Source organism: Nymphaea colorata, chromosome 5 (assembly GCF_008831285.2).
Source record: "Nymphaea colorata isolate Beijing-Zhang1983 chromosome 5, ASM883128v2, whole genome shotgun sequence".
In the NCBI taxonomy this organism is placed as follows: Eukaryota; Viridiplantae; Streptophyta; class Magnoliopsida; order Nymphaeales; family Nymphaeaceae; genus Nymphaea; species Nymphaea colorata.
Window position 1 is genome coordinate 5,291,077 of NC_045142.1, and position 12,838 is coordinate 5,303,914.

The following is a 12,838-nucleotide window of genomic DNA, read 5'->3' on the forward strand; positions in this document are numbered from 1 at the left end:
TCAATTAGTCATCACATCTGTCTCTGGAATATCAAATTCCTGGTGATCAATCTCCATCTCCATCTTCATTGCCTGATTCAAGTCGCTCAGAAGATCATGCATGTCTGGCCGGTCTGTGGACCTCCGTGTAGTACATGCTAATGCTGTCTCTGCAACCTTCCACATAGAATTGATTTTGTACTGCCCTTTAATCCTTGGGTCGACAATACTCTCTATTTCACCCCTAAAAATCTTCGAAGTTGCCCATTGAACAATATGAGAATACTGCTCACCACTGCCAAATATGGCTGTGCGGCCACACATAAGCTCAAAAAGAACCACACCGAAGCTATAAATGTCACTCTTTTTGGTGAGAATGTTTGTTTCATAGTATCTGCAAAACAGAAGCATATGTCAATCTTTTATTTGGAGTTAATTCAAGGGTAGTTTTAGTGGCTTGTTTTCTGTTTTGTCCTTCTGATGTTATTCCTGAATTGGTGTGTTCTTTTTATCCTTTTGGTACTTTCTTTATGATGTGTTTTTCTGCTTTCTTGAAATTCTTTTTCTTTTTGTTGAACAATTATGTAGACATATGAAAAGCAAATAGTTGGCCTATCTGATAGTGGAACATATCCATATGATTATTTGAAAGTAAGGAATTACACGTGCAAGAGGGTTGTCTATAGTGGTACAATTAAGTGCATCCTAGAGTTCTCATAGTATGAAGATCAACTCAACTTGTACCTTTTATTGAAAGGTAGTGATCAACAATTTCTTGACTTTAATTCTCTAGCAGAATTTGGTTATCGATTGAGCATGTGACCATGTCAGAGCAAAAGGTTCCCCTCAAGCATTGCCGACAACTAATCTTTCCTAGTCACACACGCGCGCCCCTTACGCTAAGCATTTCGCGTCGGTTTTCATATTTTGGCTCCCTTTTCTTTACACCCAATTTATATACATGTGGTTGACTACAGGGTGTATTGGGTGGATTAGATCATGAGAAACCATGGGCCATGGAAGTATGTGAATTTCTAGCAAATGACATGTAATAATTTAATAAAAAAGCCATACTCAGGATCAATATATCCAGGAGTGCCAGCAATCATTGTTGATGTTTGAGTCATATCAACAGCTCTGGAAATTCCAAAGTCAGCTAATCTGGCTTTTAGCTGTTCATCCAAAAGGATGTTTCTACTTTTTACGTCTCTGTGGATTATGGCTGGTTCGCAACCTGAGTGCAGATAATCTAAACCTGCATTGTAAGCTCAATCTATCAAGATTGACAGATGGATGATAAAGATGACGAAGCTAGAGAAATCAAATGGCAATGGCTTGCTTACCTGTTGCAACATCCAAAGCGATTTGCAGTCGCCTTTTCCAAGTTAAGAGTTCTATTATGGTTTTCTTGCCTACAAGTAACAAAAATAATATCGTAGTATTCAGTTTTCTGATTTATTGTTGTCATTTTTAAAATGACATGAAGCAATTGTTGCCCTAGTATGATCGATATAATAGTGCTATAGGTTTAAAAGTAACGTATTAAAATCTTGGACAGCTTCAAGTTCTAGAAGGTTTTAGTCTATATATACACACACACACACAAGAGAGAGAGAGACAGAGAGAGAGGATCATTATATTGCTTGCCCATGCATTTTCCTTAGGCAATTGTTATCCCGAGTGGTCTTTGTCTGTTAGGTACCTGTTCCAGCATGCTGAACGATGGGTGATAAGAAATAGCTTTGAAGCTCTGCATTTTAAGTTCACCATTTGTTGTGTTGGTAGATTTGGTCTACTTAAGAGATTCAAGCAGAAATTTACCTAAGAGATATAAGAAGTATGTGCTTTTCTTTAAGTTTACAGCTTTCCCACTTATTGGACATATGCATCTACTTCTTTTGTTGTTTGTTTCATCAAAAACTTGGCAATTGCTGCTTTAGTGATTAAAGTGTTCTTTTTTTTCTGTTAACATTTTTCAATTCCGTTGGCTTAGTTTAATGGCCAACTATCGAACTAATGGAAAGTAACTTGTGCGTATGCATTACAAGAATAATGTGTCTGTGGAGCTTGTCTTGCTTATTAGCATCAAGGAAGAGGGTGACCTTAAATTGTCCATCTATAGAAGACGAACCAAGTCAATTATCAACAGACAATACAGTGGGGAGAATAAACTTGTTTCCACTATTTACATAATGTGTCCTTCCAATGCTTAGTTTTTGGTCTCCTTATGACTGATAATGGTTCTGGTGCTAGCATTTTTTCTTGTTTATTTTGATTTTGGGGGGATCTTGGCAAAAGTATAGCACAAAATTGCATGGGAACTAATGTTCACCCTCTAGCACAAATAAAGTAGGTGAAAGGATGAATATCAAGAAAAGACAAACACTGATTAAATCAAATGGGAAGTATTATTTTTATGGACGATAATTTCTTCATGCAGTGTAATCGCCCTTTCAAGGATGCAGAAAATAAAAATAGCTAATAGAATAGAACAAGAGAGTACGTCAAGGCTAGACAAATAGATTCCACAATTCTGCTAGGTCTAGAAGTGAGAAACCTTTTGAAGGCTAGTGCTAAACTGCTTAACATTTAAATCAATTGCTTTTGCATTTTGAGCATGATTATGAGCACGAATTCAGAGTAGGTTCTCACAAAATCAGATGCCATGAAATGCCCATAAAGTGTTACTGGAAATTTCCTATACAACCTTGGAAAGTACTCTACGGCTACACATGTTTTCTGACATATTCTATGCTACTTATCTGATGATATGACTTTGCATTTTTTTTATTTATTTCTTTTATATAATTCCAAATATATGATACACTATAGAAATAAAATTTGCCTAGGCCTAGGTGGTTACCTGATAAGAGGTCTCCCAAGCTTCCATTCTGCATGTACTGGTAGAGGACAACCATCTTCTTGTCCTCCTCACAAAATCCAACAAACGAAACAAGGTTTTTGTGGTGCACTGTCATCAACAACTTAACCTGAAATATTGCACATGGTAAAACTTGAGTTCGTTTATATATTACTAGAAAAGAAACAAGAACAAATTATTAAACGACAAAGGATAACTCTATTCGAACCTCTGCAACAAATTCTTTAGATCCTCGTTGCTGCAAATTTTTCAATACCTTGACTGCAACTTCATTGCCATTATCAAGGCGACCATAATAAACGGAACCAGATCCTCCCTCACCAATAAGGATTCCAAAGTTACGTGTGATCTTCACAACCTCTTCATACGTGAATGCATGGTTTGGCCCTAGCTGAATACAACCAGCCTGTTGCTTCTCAAGATTCTCTACAGTTTTACATAACAATTCCAAGAAATCAAACTTGCAGTAGTTTGTGTCTTCATAGTGACTATGTGTGAAAATTTGTTTCTTGAGCCATTTATTTAACAATTTTCATGACATCCAATTTCACAAAGAATAATAATGCAAGCAATGGATTTTGAAACCCTGTTAGTTTGGGAGTAAATGCACTTCCTTTTATTATATTTGTCATTTCAAGTATGCAGTTTTTTCTTTCTTGTCAAAAAAGTTGAAGCGAAACCCTGCCCCTACCCTCATGGCAACAGTTGTAGAAACACCCTGAGTGCACCTGCCCTACCCCAAGAGACGTAGCTTGTTCTAGCTTATCTAAGCAGGGGTGATGCCCCCGGGAATAAAACCATGAGTATCTACCTCAAAGTCATTACCTACTCCCACTATGCCAACCCCTTTAGGTCTAAGTGTGCAACAGTCCTTAAATGCTTTTCTTCTTTCATTTAAAAGGAGTGCATCAATTACGTCCTCCCTTCATAGCAAAAAATCTAAAAAAACATTTGTCGTAGCTAATGCCAATTGTGCCACAAGCATGAGGAGGTGATGCATTTAAGAGGAGGTTCACTACTCCACCTTGTAAAGTTGGCATCAAACAATAAAAAGCCAATGAAGAAAAAAAATATATACTAAGCAGTGAAGTAATGGATAATCGATCACATAACAATGATCAAACATGGAAAGATAGAATTGGCAAAAGGGTAAGGTTTTCTAGTTTCAATTGACTTACTTTTCTCAGATAAACAACTATTTATAAACAAATAATTTGTAATGTCCTGAAATTTTAAACAGTATCTCAAGTATGGTTCTCCAATGCATCCACTTATAGCCCATTACCTCAATGAAGCTCTAGATCTGCACATGGATGGGTCCACCATCTGCAACAAACAAATGCGGATCTAGGCAAATATAGACTTGCTTCGTGTTTGGAAGCCAGATAACATGGCTAATAGATCTTTCTAAATGCCCACTTTCTATAGGAATGAGGTTCAAGCCCACTTTTGTACTAGGCAACATGTGAAGAAGATAATAATCTAAAGGCAATTGGAACTTGTTCTTCCAACTCACATTATCATTGCATGTAAAGCAATCCTGTCTGAATGAGATTGCATATCAACAACACGAATCATGCATATTGGCTTTAAGATGTTTCAGTGAGATTCACATGCATTGGCTTCACTTGTAGATCTAGCATATATGCAGCTGTCTATGGGTCAATTGTATACCCCAAAAGGATATCATAAGTATTACTTCTAGGCTATTAGAAAGAGCAGAATGAGTTAGACATGGGGTACAAAAGTGTTGATGCTCATGAAAGGATTTTAATAGCTAGCAAGAGTCTTTGTTGTAGAGCTAGAATGCTCTTTCTGTTTTTTCATGGCTTAGGATATTTAATAGAGGAAGCTAGAAAGCTAATGTAGTTTGCTATTGGCAATCAATTCAAATAGAGCCTGTTAAGGCACATTTAGGAATTAAAAGAACGTACCTACATTATTCTCCATCACAACATCAGGTGATGGCCTAGGATGTGGAATTCGAAGGCATGCATAGACGACACAACCAACCAGCAATAGAAATAGGATAATTGCACCTACTGATACTCCAATGATGATCGGCTTCATGTTTCTTCTACTATTTGTTTGTGGTAGAGGGTTGTCTGTAATGTTGTTTCCTGTTATACTGAAAATAGAGATAATTAAAGAGAAACCATGCTATATATGGATGAAATACCATCACCCAATTATAGTTATGTTTTTAGATTTGTATTCTCATAGAGTGTTTAATGGTCTGAAGAAGTATTCAGGCACCCTATGATTGCATCTCTCCCTCTTTCTTTCTCTCTCTCTCTCTCTCTCCCTCTCTCTCTCTCTCTCTCTCTCTCTCACACACACACACACACACACATATTCAAAAATATGATCACGATGTTGAGTTTACTTCTCCATATAAGCCCACTCACTTTAATTTTATCTTTTGTTTGCCTTTCAAAGATGCCGGTAGAGGTCCGGTGAAATTATTGTTAGCCAGGTTCCTACAACCAATGAATGAAAATACTGTCATAATAATGCACATATGAAGATTAAACAGCAGTTTCATATTCACGTTGTACAGGTGCACTCAAAAGGAAAATGAAAGATTCAGCAGACTTTAATTTCATCATAAATTTCATCGTAACTGATTGACTCAAAAAGATTGCATCACAGGTGCAAATTTCCAAAATATGACAAGCAATCTCACCTAATGAGCTCGACTGAAACCCATTTTACCCACTTCAAGCTTGAGGTTTAAGTCAGAAGTTCTCATTTAGCATATAAGTTGAATGGGTGGGGTTTAGGTTATAGAAACAAGAAGCTAACGAATAAACTGATAAAAAATAATATAAATTAATAATCAGATTTTTAACAATGGATGTGTAGTGCTTAAATCATACACCCACACATTTATTCATGACACTAGCTTCTCTTGAGCAGCTCTCTCAATTATAGGGCATACATGATCCAATTAGGCAATTCATACTCGACTTGCTCGTCCTACTGAATAGGTTGTATGTGCTCGGCCCATTAGCTTATTGCATTGTGTGGAAATGAGTTTGTGACTAGCCTTCTATATTAAAAAAAAAAAGTTGTTTTGATTCAAGCTAAAGAAAAGTAAACTTTAATCTTACATTAAGCAAGCAATACATGGGCCAAGAAGCTTCATATGAAAACAACTATAGTTTGATCTAGTATTTGTCGTGGGGACTACTAAGTTCTCGACTCCTCACAATATATGTGTGTGTGTGTGTGTGTGTGTGTGTGTGTGGGGGGGGGGGGGGGGCTTTTGTTGGCCATTGTCCCCATTTTGTGGGCTCCCCTATGATGGAAAGAAAACAAAAATAGCTTTCAAGTAAGCAATCAATAATTGAACCCTTAACTATTTGGGTTGGAATTCAAGAAAAGTGAACTCTAAATTTCAGGTGAACTGGTTTTCACAATTTAATGAAGCTTTTGTATGCATGTGGATAAACTCACAACTCTTTCAAGGAAGGAAACGTCCCCAAGAAGTCAGGAATATGTCCACTCAAGCTGTTGTTACTCAAGTCACTGCAAAATCACAGTAAACATAGTAAACTCTAGATAATTAAGAAAGCAAATAGCGGAAGCATGACCACGTTTTGCTCACATTATCTCAAGTGCAGTCAAGCTGCTGAAGTCTAGAAGGGTGCCCTTCAAGCCTGATCCGCTGAGGTGCCTATGAAAGCACAAGGAACATGAAAAGAATACTAAAGAATGTCTTTACATCAAACTACCAATTCTTGCATATAAGTTGGAAGAAAAAGGATATGTGCCATTGAATCCAAATTGTTAACCAATATATTCATTAGAGTTTCAATTGAGAGAAGGATATAGGTATTAATGAAAGGAACATATTGATCCCGACAGTTTTGTGCTACTCACAGTTCTACCACTCGTGGTGGATTGTCAGTATTGCAGTTGAGCCAGTCCCAAGTGAAACCTACTGGAAGGCATGGATCACCTGCCCATGATTGAAGTTGTTGATATTGATCTTGTAACACCCCCAACACGTTCACTGCATACAATTGTTACAAAAAATATTTTAGTATCTTCATCAGTTTCAGGAATGTAGAGATGTAGTTAACCTTTTTATATTTCCCTAGAAACAATAATTTGTAAAGAATGAAAAAACCCTTTTTCTCTTGCTTAATTTTAATGAAAGGCATTAGTTAAGTTAAATAATAAAGTGAATTACTTATTATTTGCCTTTTTCTGAGATGAGTGTCCATTATATGCCAACAAGCTATCACACAAGGGCATGTGTTTATCGTTGTCTATTTAACTCTAGTTAAAATATTAACTAAAATTTTTAAAAATAAATGTGAAACCTTTTTTTTTGCAGGATGTAAAAACATATATATGTTTTCAGCTTAAATGAACAATATTGAAAAACATAAATTTTTTCACATGTTCTACCAAAATTTTCTTAATTTAAATAGCACCTATTCTTTGTAGTTATTAGTGAAAGTTGCTTCAAAAGAAAAGAAAAACTTAAAGCCTATCTTTGAGAATATGTATAAATATTAGACACTAATAAAAATGTTCATTGCTTTTCAATAAATAGGAAGGATCATCTTACACTTTTTTTCCTATGAAAACAATTATATTAGCGTGAAAATTAGGTTGAATGCTCATTAGGCTTTCCCATTCAGCGTACCCAACAAAGTTGGTCCATGCTTGAAAAGAAAAATAAAAGGGGATCGAACAGGTTAGAAGTCTAGCCTTGGAATGTTTGGAAATGCCTAAAGCCCACTTGAGACCAGGTTAGCCCTTCTTTAGACATGTTGTGATATGTTCTTGGCTCTTCAGGATCTTTAGTCTCCTAACTTGCCTTTTATTGCAAAACCCCTCCTATTTTCTTTCACCCAACTCTTCTTTTGGGTTTGGCCATGCAACTCAGTGTCCACCCACTTACTCACCCTTGCCACCATCTCTATGGAGATAGAGGACATCCTAGCTAAAACCTTGGGCTGCTCTCTTCAGAATGGGATGAAATACCTTAGTATCATCCACTCATATTCAACATGAGCTGCAAAAGCTTCTAAGTTAGCTAGTAGAGCAAACACACTAAAAATTAAGTAGTCATACACGAGCAAAGAAGCTAGCAAGAATGGTCTCAACAGCTAGGCACTTTGCTTGACCTAAGTGGCCTAGGATCTAGATTGATTGTATTTCATGAAAATGATAGTTTGAAAAATTAAGGAACTTAACTCCCTTAAAAGCTGATTATATGAGTAAAGTTAAATGAAACATATAACATTATTAGATGCAAAAATTACAAGCATCACTATCACAACTAATTCCTCCTTGTGGAGAGATGATCAATTTGCTTTGGAAGTAGAAGTAGACTATATAGATGGCATTCTTCTCCTCTAGAAAGCTGACCTTTCTAATTCCATCATAGAAATTAGTTCTTTGTCAACCTCCCTACAAGCTCTACTTCATCCATTAAAAGAACATGTCGTCTTCACATTTGTTTGTAGACTAACTACTTCCACTAAAAAGGGTTCTTTGGGCTGACATTTCTTCCATCATGTCATCCAATATTCTCCCTCAAATACTTATAGGAGATTTTTTGTCTCTCCTCAGCATTATTGAATAAAGCCAACCAATCACAATCAATCCTTTCATAAGAACCTTTGAAGGTTTGTGGATTAGTAAAGCTTACATGCCCTCATTCATTCAGCAGAAGTCTTTATATGGTCTAACAAAATATTGAAGTCATGCTTGCAAATTTTAAATTGTGTATTAGTTAGCCAAATGTTATCCAGATTTTGTTGGACATGATTGTGACATGTTCATTCTATTTCTGATCGGATGGCCATTGCCCTTGTACGGGGTTGAGGATTTAAAAAGTTTATCCTATGAGTGATGGTGGAACACAATACCCCAATTGAGAAACATAGTCCAAGGGGGTTAGATTGAGCCCCTTATTATGTCCTCATGCCTATGTGCAAGGGTTGTCGTCATAATTTATATTAAACTTGAGAGAATTCAACTGACACACATTAATGGTTCTATTTACATGTCCATTTCTACTTGGAACATCGAGAATTCTAGCTCCCGTTACCTATGATTAAATGATCACCATGACCAAAGTCAATAATATCAAATATTGGAACAAGAACTATCAACACTATCTAATATCACATCATCACCCACAGATGGGGACCTACAAGTGGTTCAAAGTCAGATGGAAGAAATCATGACTTGCCAAATAGAGATTTTGTGATGAAACCAAAGGGAAACAAAGTTCTCTGTTTTTCTTTCCTTTTTTCTTCTTAAGCTGGGGGATAGCAATAATGCATTCTTCGATCAATCAAGATGAAAAAAATATAACACTTCTAGAATACTGGGCTCAAGTTCTTGGTTTGGGATATCCCAACTTGCACCCAAGTAGCTTCAATTTCTCCTTCATAAAGGTTATGAACTATGATAACTAATCTCCTTCATAACCTTTGATATGGGACTCAACAGTCACGTTCTACCCCTTTGGCACATGTCCATATGTGTGGAATTCTAGTTGTGATAGAGCAGGAGCCTCAGCCTAGTCTTGAAGTAGGCTGCATTGCTACATTAATATTCTCCTCCCGGCATGAGCACAAAAATTACAAAAACTCTTTCTTCACCACAAGAGATGTTGGCTGAATCGAAAACATTGTCTGGATTCAAGCCACAAGGGCTGGATGCATCCCAGTTGACTTTTTAAATGGAATTAGGACATCATCAATCATGAACTTTAGGTAATGTTAATACAATTGCATATAATTGTCTTCCCAATGTATGTTCACAAATATATATATATATATATGCTTATTGGTCATGGCATGTCGCAATATAATGTCCAAAGGAATAGATGAACTAATTTTTCTATCCCCCTAAAATAGTTTCCAGTCAATCCATTTACATCCAAAGAAATTACGAAAATCTCATGAATACCACAGATTCAATAAAATAAGCTTCTTTAATAGGTTTCATGTGTTTGTGGAACGAACAAATATATATAAGAACTACTTCATGAAAAATGTCAACAGTGAATAAAAAGTTTAGTTAGCTTTGAAACTATAACTTTTAATATATATGGTGAGAACCATAAACTAATTACAGTACATTGATCCATAAAGTGTGCACTAATTCCTTATGGGAGTGAGAGAGAGAAAGACCATCGTTTTCGCTAGTTCCGTCAGCAAGTCCGGTCTTGAGTTGAAAAAGTTCCATGGCGTTGAGGATGGGTGGAAGGGATGCATCTGGTGTGTTGACCAAGGAAATTTTCGATCCAGCAGTCAGGTTTTGACGGTGGTCGTACACAGTCAAAAATGGTTGATAAGGAGGAACTATGGCCTCATCCAAAAACTTCTTTCCGTCAATAAGGAAATCGAATGACCTGTTCTTGTTTTCATAAGCTGCCTCCAACACTTCCATGAAATAGAAATTGTAGTAATATGTATAATTTCCCAAGCCCATCGCCGACGATGGGACTATCAGAGTCGTGGCATTGCTCGACGCTGGTGTTATGGCGTGGGCTAATGCCAGTCCCGGAATATCCGTGAGGTTTTTGATGAAGCTCATGTTATCTCTCGCCACAGTCACTACGCCGTCGATCGCACCACTTGGATGCCAATAACGATCATAAGGGTCATCCGGGTACCTGCAACCAATGCAACAACTGAAATTCAAGGCGCGCCTGACAGGTATTGGCTCTAGCTCTTTACAAATGGCCTTTTCCTTGTGAACTACATATGACCACGTTGAAAAACAGTGCCCGCCTGTTCTACAGCAACGTTTGCTCCCCCTCAATCGGAATGAGCATTTTTCAGAATTTTGTTTTTGGAAATACGATAATGGAAAAGAGCTTCCATAATTCCAGAACCGTCTTGTGTTGCAAATAAACGGAAATGAGCTTCTACAAAACTTCATTTCTGCACTTGATGGGCATGGATGGAGTCAAAATTGAAGCTGTTAAAATCAAAGCATTGGCTTTGAAATTTTTAGAAAGTCATGGGTTGTTTTTGTAGTATTTTACGAACGATTAACAACGTTTCCAAAATTTGTGAAAATCAGTGCATGTAAAAGTAATCTTTTAAAGAGGAAGCTGGACCATTATGAAATTTTGCGACGGTGCAACCCGATGAGATCCCATAGAGCATCGCCGGCGACGGGAGCGGGGGCGCCGACTCCTGATGGGGGACGCAGAGTGCCCCTCCCCTTCCTTACACGAGCATGAAGAGGGAAAAAAGGAAAAAAGAAAAAAAGAAAGTGACGGCTAAGGCTGTTCCATCATTAATTGGGGGATCTTGGTGTGCTGTTCTTAGAACATTATATGAGATTGGCAAAAACTAAACCACCTCTGTAACAGACAAAACCAAACTCATTAAAAATAATTAATAAAGTGTTCCTTTTTTTTTGCAAGCTAACCTTATGGATAAGATTCTACGAGTGATATGATGGAAAACATTTATTACCTTAGTTACTTTTACTTTCATAATATTCTGCTATAATAAAAAAAATGAACGGCTCATATAACATCAAAATTTTGATAGTTTTTACTTAAACTAAAACATGATTTTACTAAATTAATATTTATGAACACGTTAAATTGTTCATATTTTATCTACAACATTTTTTAACATAAAAATTAAGAGGTCTTGTTTTTGTATCTTACCTAAGGGGTTTTAGTATTTAGTAATTAATGAGGCTCTCAACTTACTCATGAAGATTGTCCAATCAATTTGTGATGGATAGTTGAGATAAAAATAACGCGAAAAAGGTGTGAACTAATACTAGATGTTCAAAATGTTCATTACTTTTTTTTTTTGTTTTTATCTTAACTATCCTTCACGACACACCTTTTTCTCTTTATTTTTCTTTCAACCATCCTTCACGATAAAGCCAGCCAACACCTCTCATGTGTAAGTTGAATAACGTTAGATAGCCAAAATCACCATTCAATTTTCTTTTGTATATAAATATGTATGTATATATATATACATAGAACCTGTAGAGAAATCTGGTGAAGCATTAATATCCTTCTCCTTTGGAGAACCCTCCTTTTTTGACATCATCATGAAAAAACAAAGCAATTGCAGTCTCCTTAGGGCCGTAGGAACTATGATCGTTGATGGCCCTAAATGAATGTATATATATATATATATATATACACACACACTTCGGTAAATCCATAATAAAAATATTTTAATCAAAATATGAACATTCTAACATGTTATACAGACTAATGTAATCTAAATCATGCTTGAGCTCGAGTTATTGTTGTAAAAAAAATGGATATTTCTAGCCATTCATTTTTTATTATTAAAAAATATTATTTAATTAAAAAAATACTAACTTACTATATGTTTCTCACTTCACTCTTAAGGTCACATCTACAAAATTAGATTGCAAATAGTTAATTTTAATAGGTTCAGTTTTTGTCAATTGTATTTTCAAATCCATTTCCTTCCACGACATCCACCAATTTCAAAGGAGGGAAGAAGGTAGTGAAAAGAAAAACGGGGATCGACCCAATTGGTGAATCTCATCCATGTCCCTCTCTCTCTCTCTCTCTTTTCCCTTCTTCACAACAATTTCATAAATTTGAAATTAGTGAAGCTCATTGAAGGAAATAGTTGAAAATACAATTTTACTTAAACACTTTATACTTATTTCTTTTATGATAGTCGTCATAGGAGCATTAGTGATGTAGGTTAGTAGTGTAGAAATGGTTAATTATGCTTCAAGTTATGTTGCTCTCAGTGATTGTTTTCTAATTTTGGTGAGTCTAGCAACTAAATGTCTGATCGCAAACTTCTTTTCCTTCTACTATGTACAGGTTTTGACTTCCATTAAATATGACACCATGAATAATAGCAATTATATCAATCTTTCTTAATTGAATATTTTCCAGTAAGCGTTTAACAAATAAATAAATAAACTTAAAAGTGAATGATATTAGAAACAGTGGAAGTCAAATCCAATATA

General features: G+C 36.0%; 1 protein-coding gene across 1 annotated transcript; it reads right to left on the reverse strand.

Moving 5' to 3' along the window:
• LOC116254424 (putative leucine-rich repeat receptor-like protein kinase At2g19210) lies at positions 1 to 10,327 on the reverse strand. Its single transcript, XM_050077932.1, has 10 exons — positions 10,027 to 10,327; positions 6,746 to 6,878; positions 6,471 to 6,539; positions 6,320 to 6,391; positions 4,795 to 4,988; positions 3,069 to 3,286; positions 2,843 to 2,969; positions 1,323 to 1,391; positions 1,054 to 1,234; positions 1 to 373 (listed from the first exon to the last, which is right to left on the reverse strand). Exons 1-10 carry the CDS (start codon positions 10,325 to 10,327, stop codon positions 1 to 3), a joined length of 1,737 nt encoding a protein of 578 aa, XP_049933889.1.
• Between the last annotated feature and the right edge of the window lie 2,511 nt (positions 10,328 to 12,838).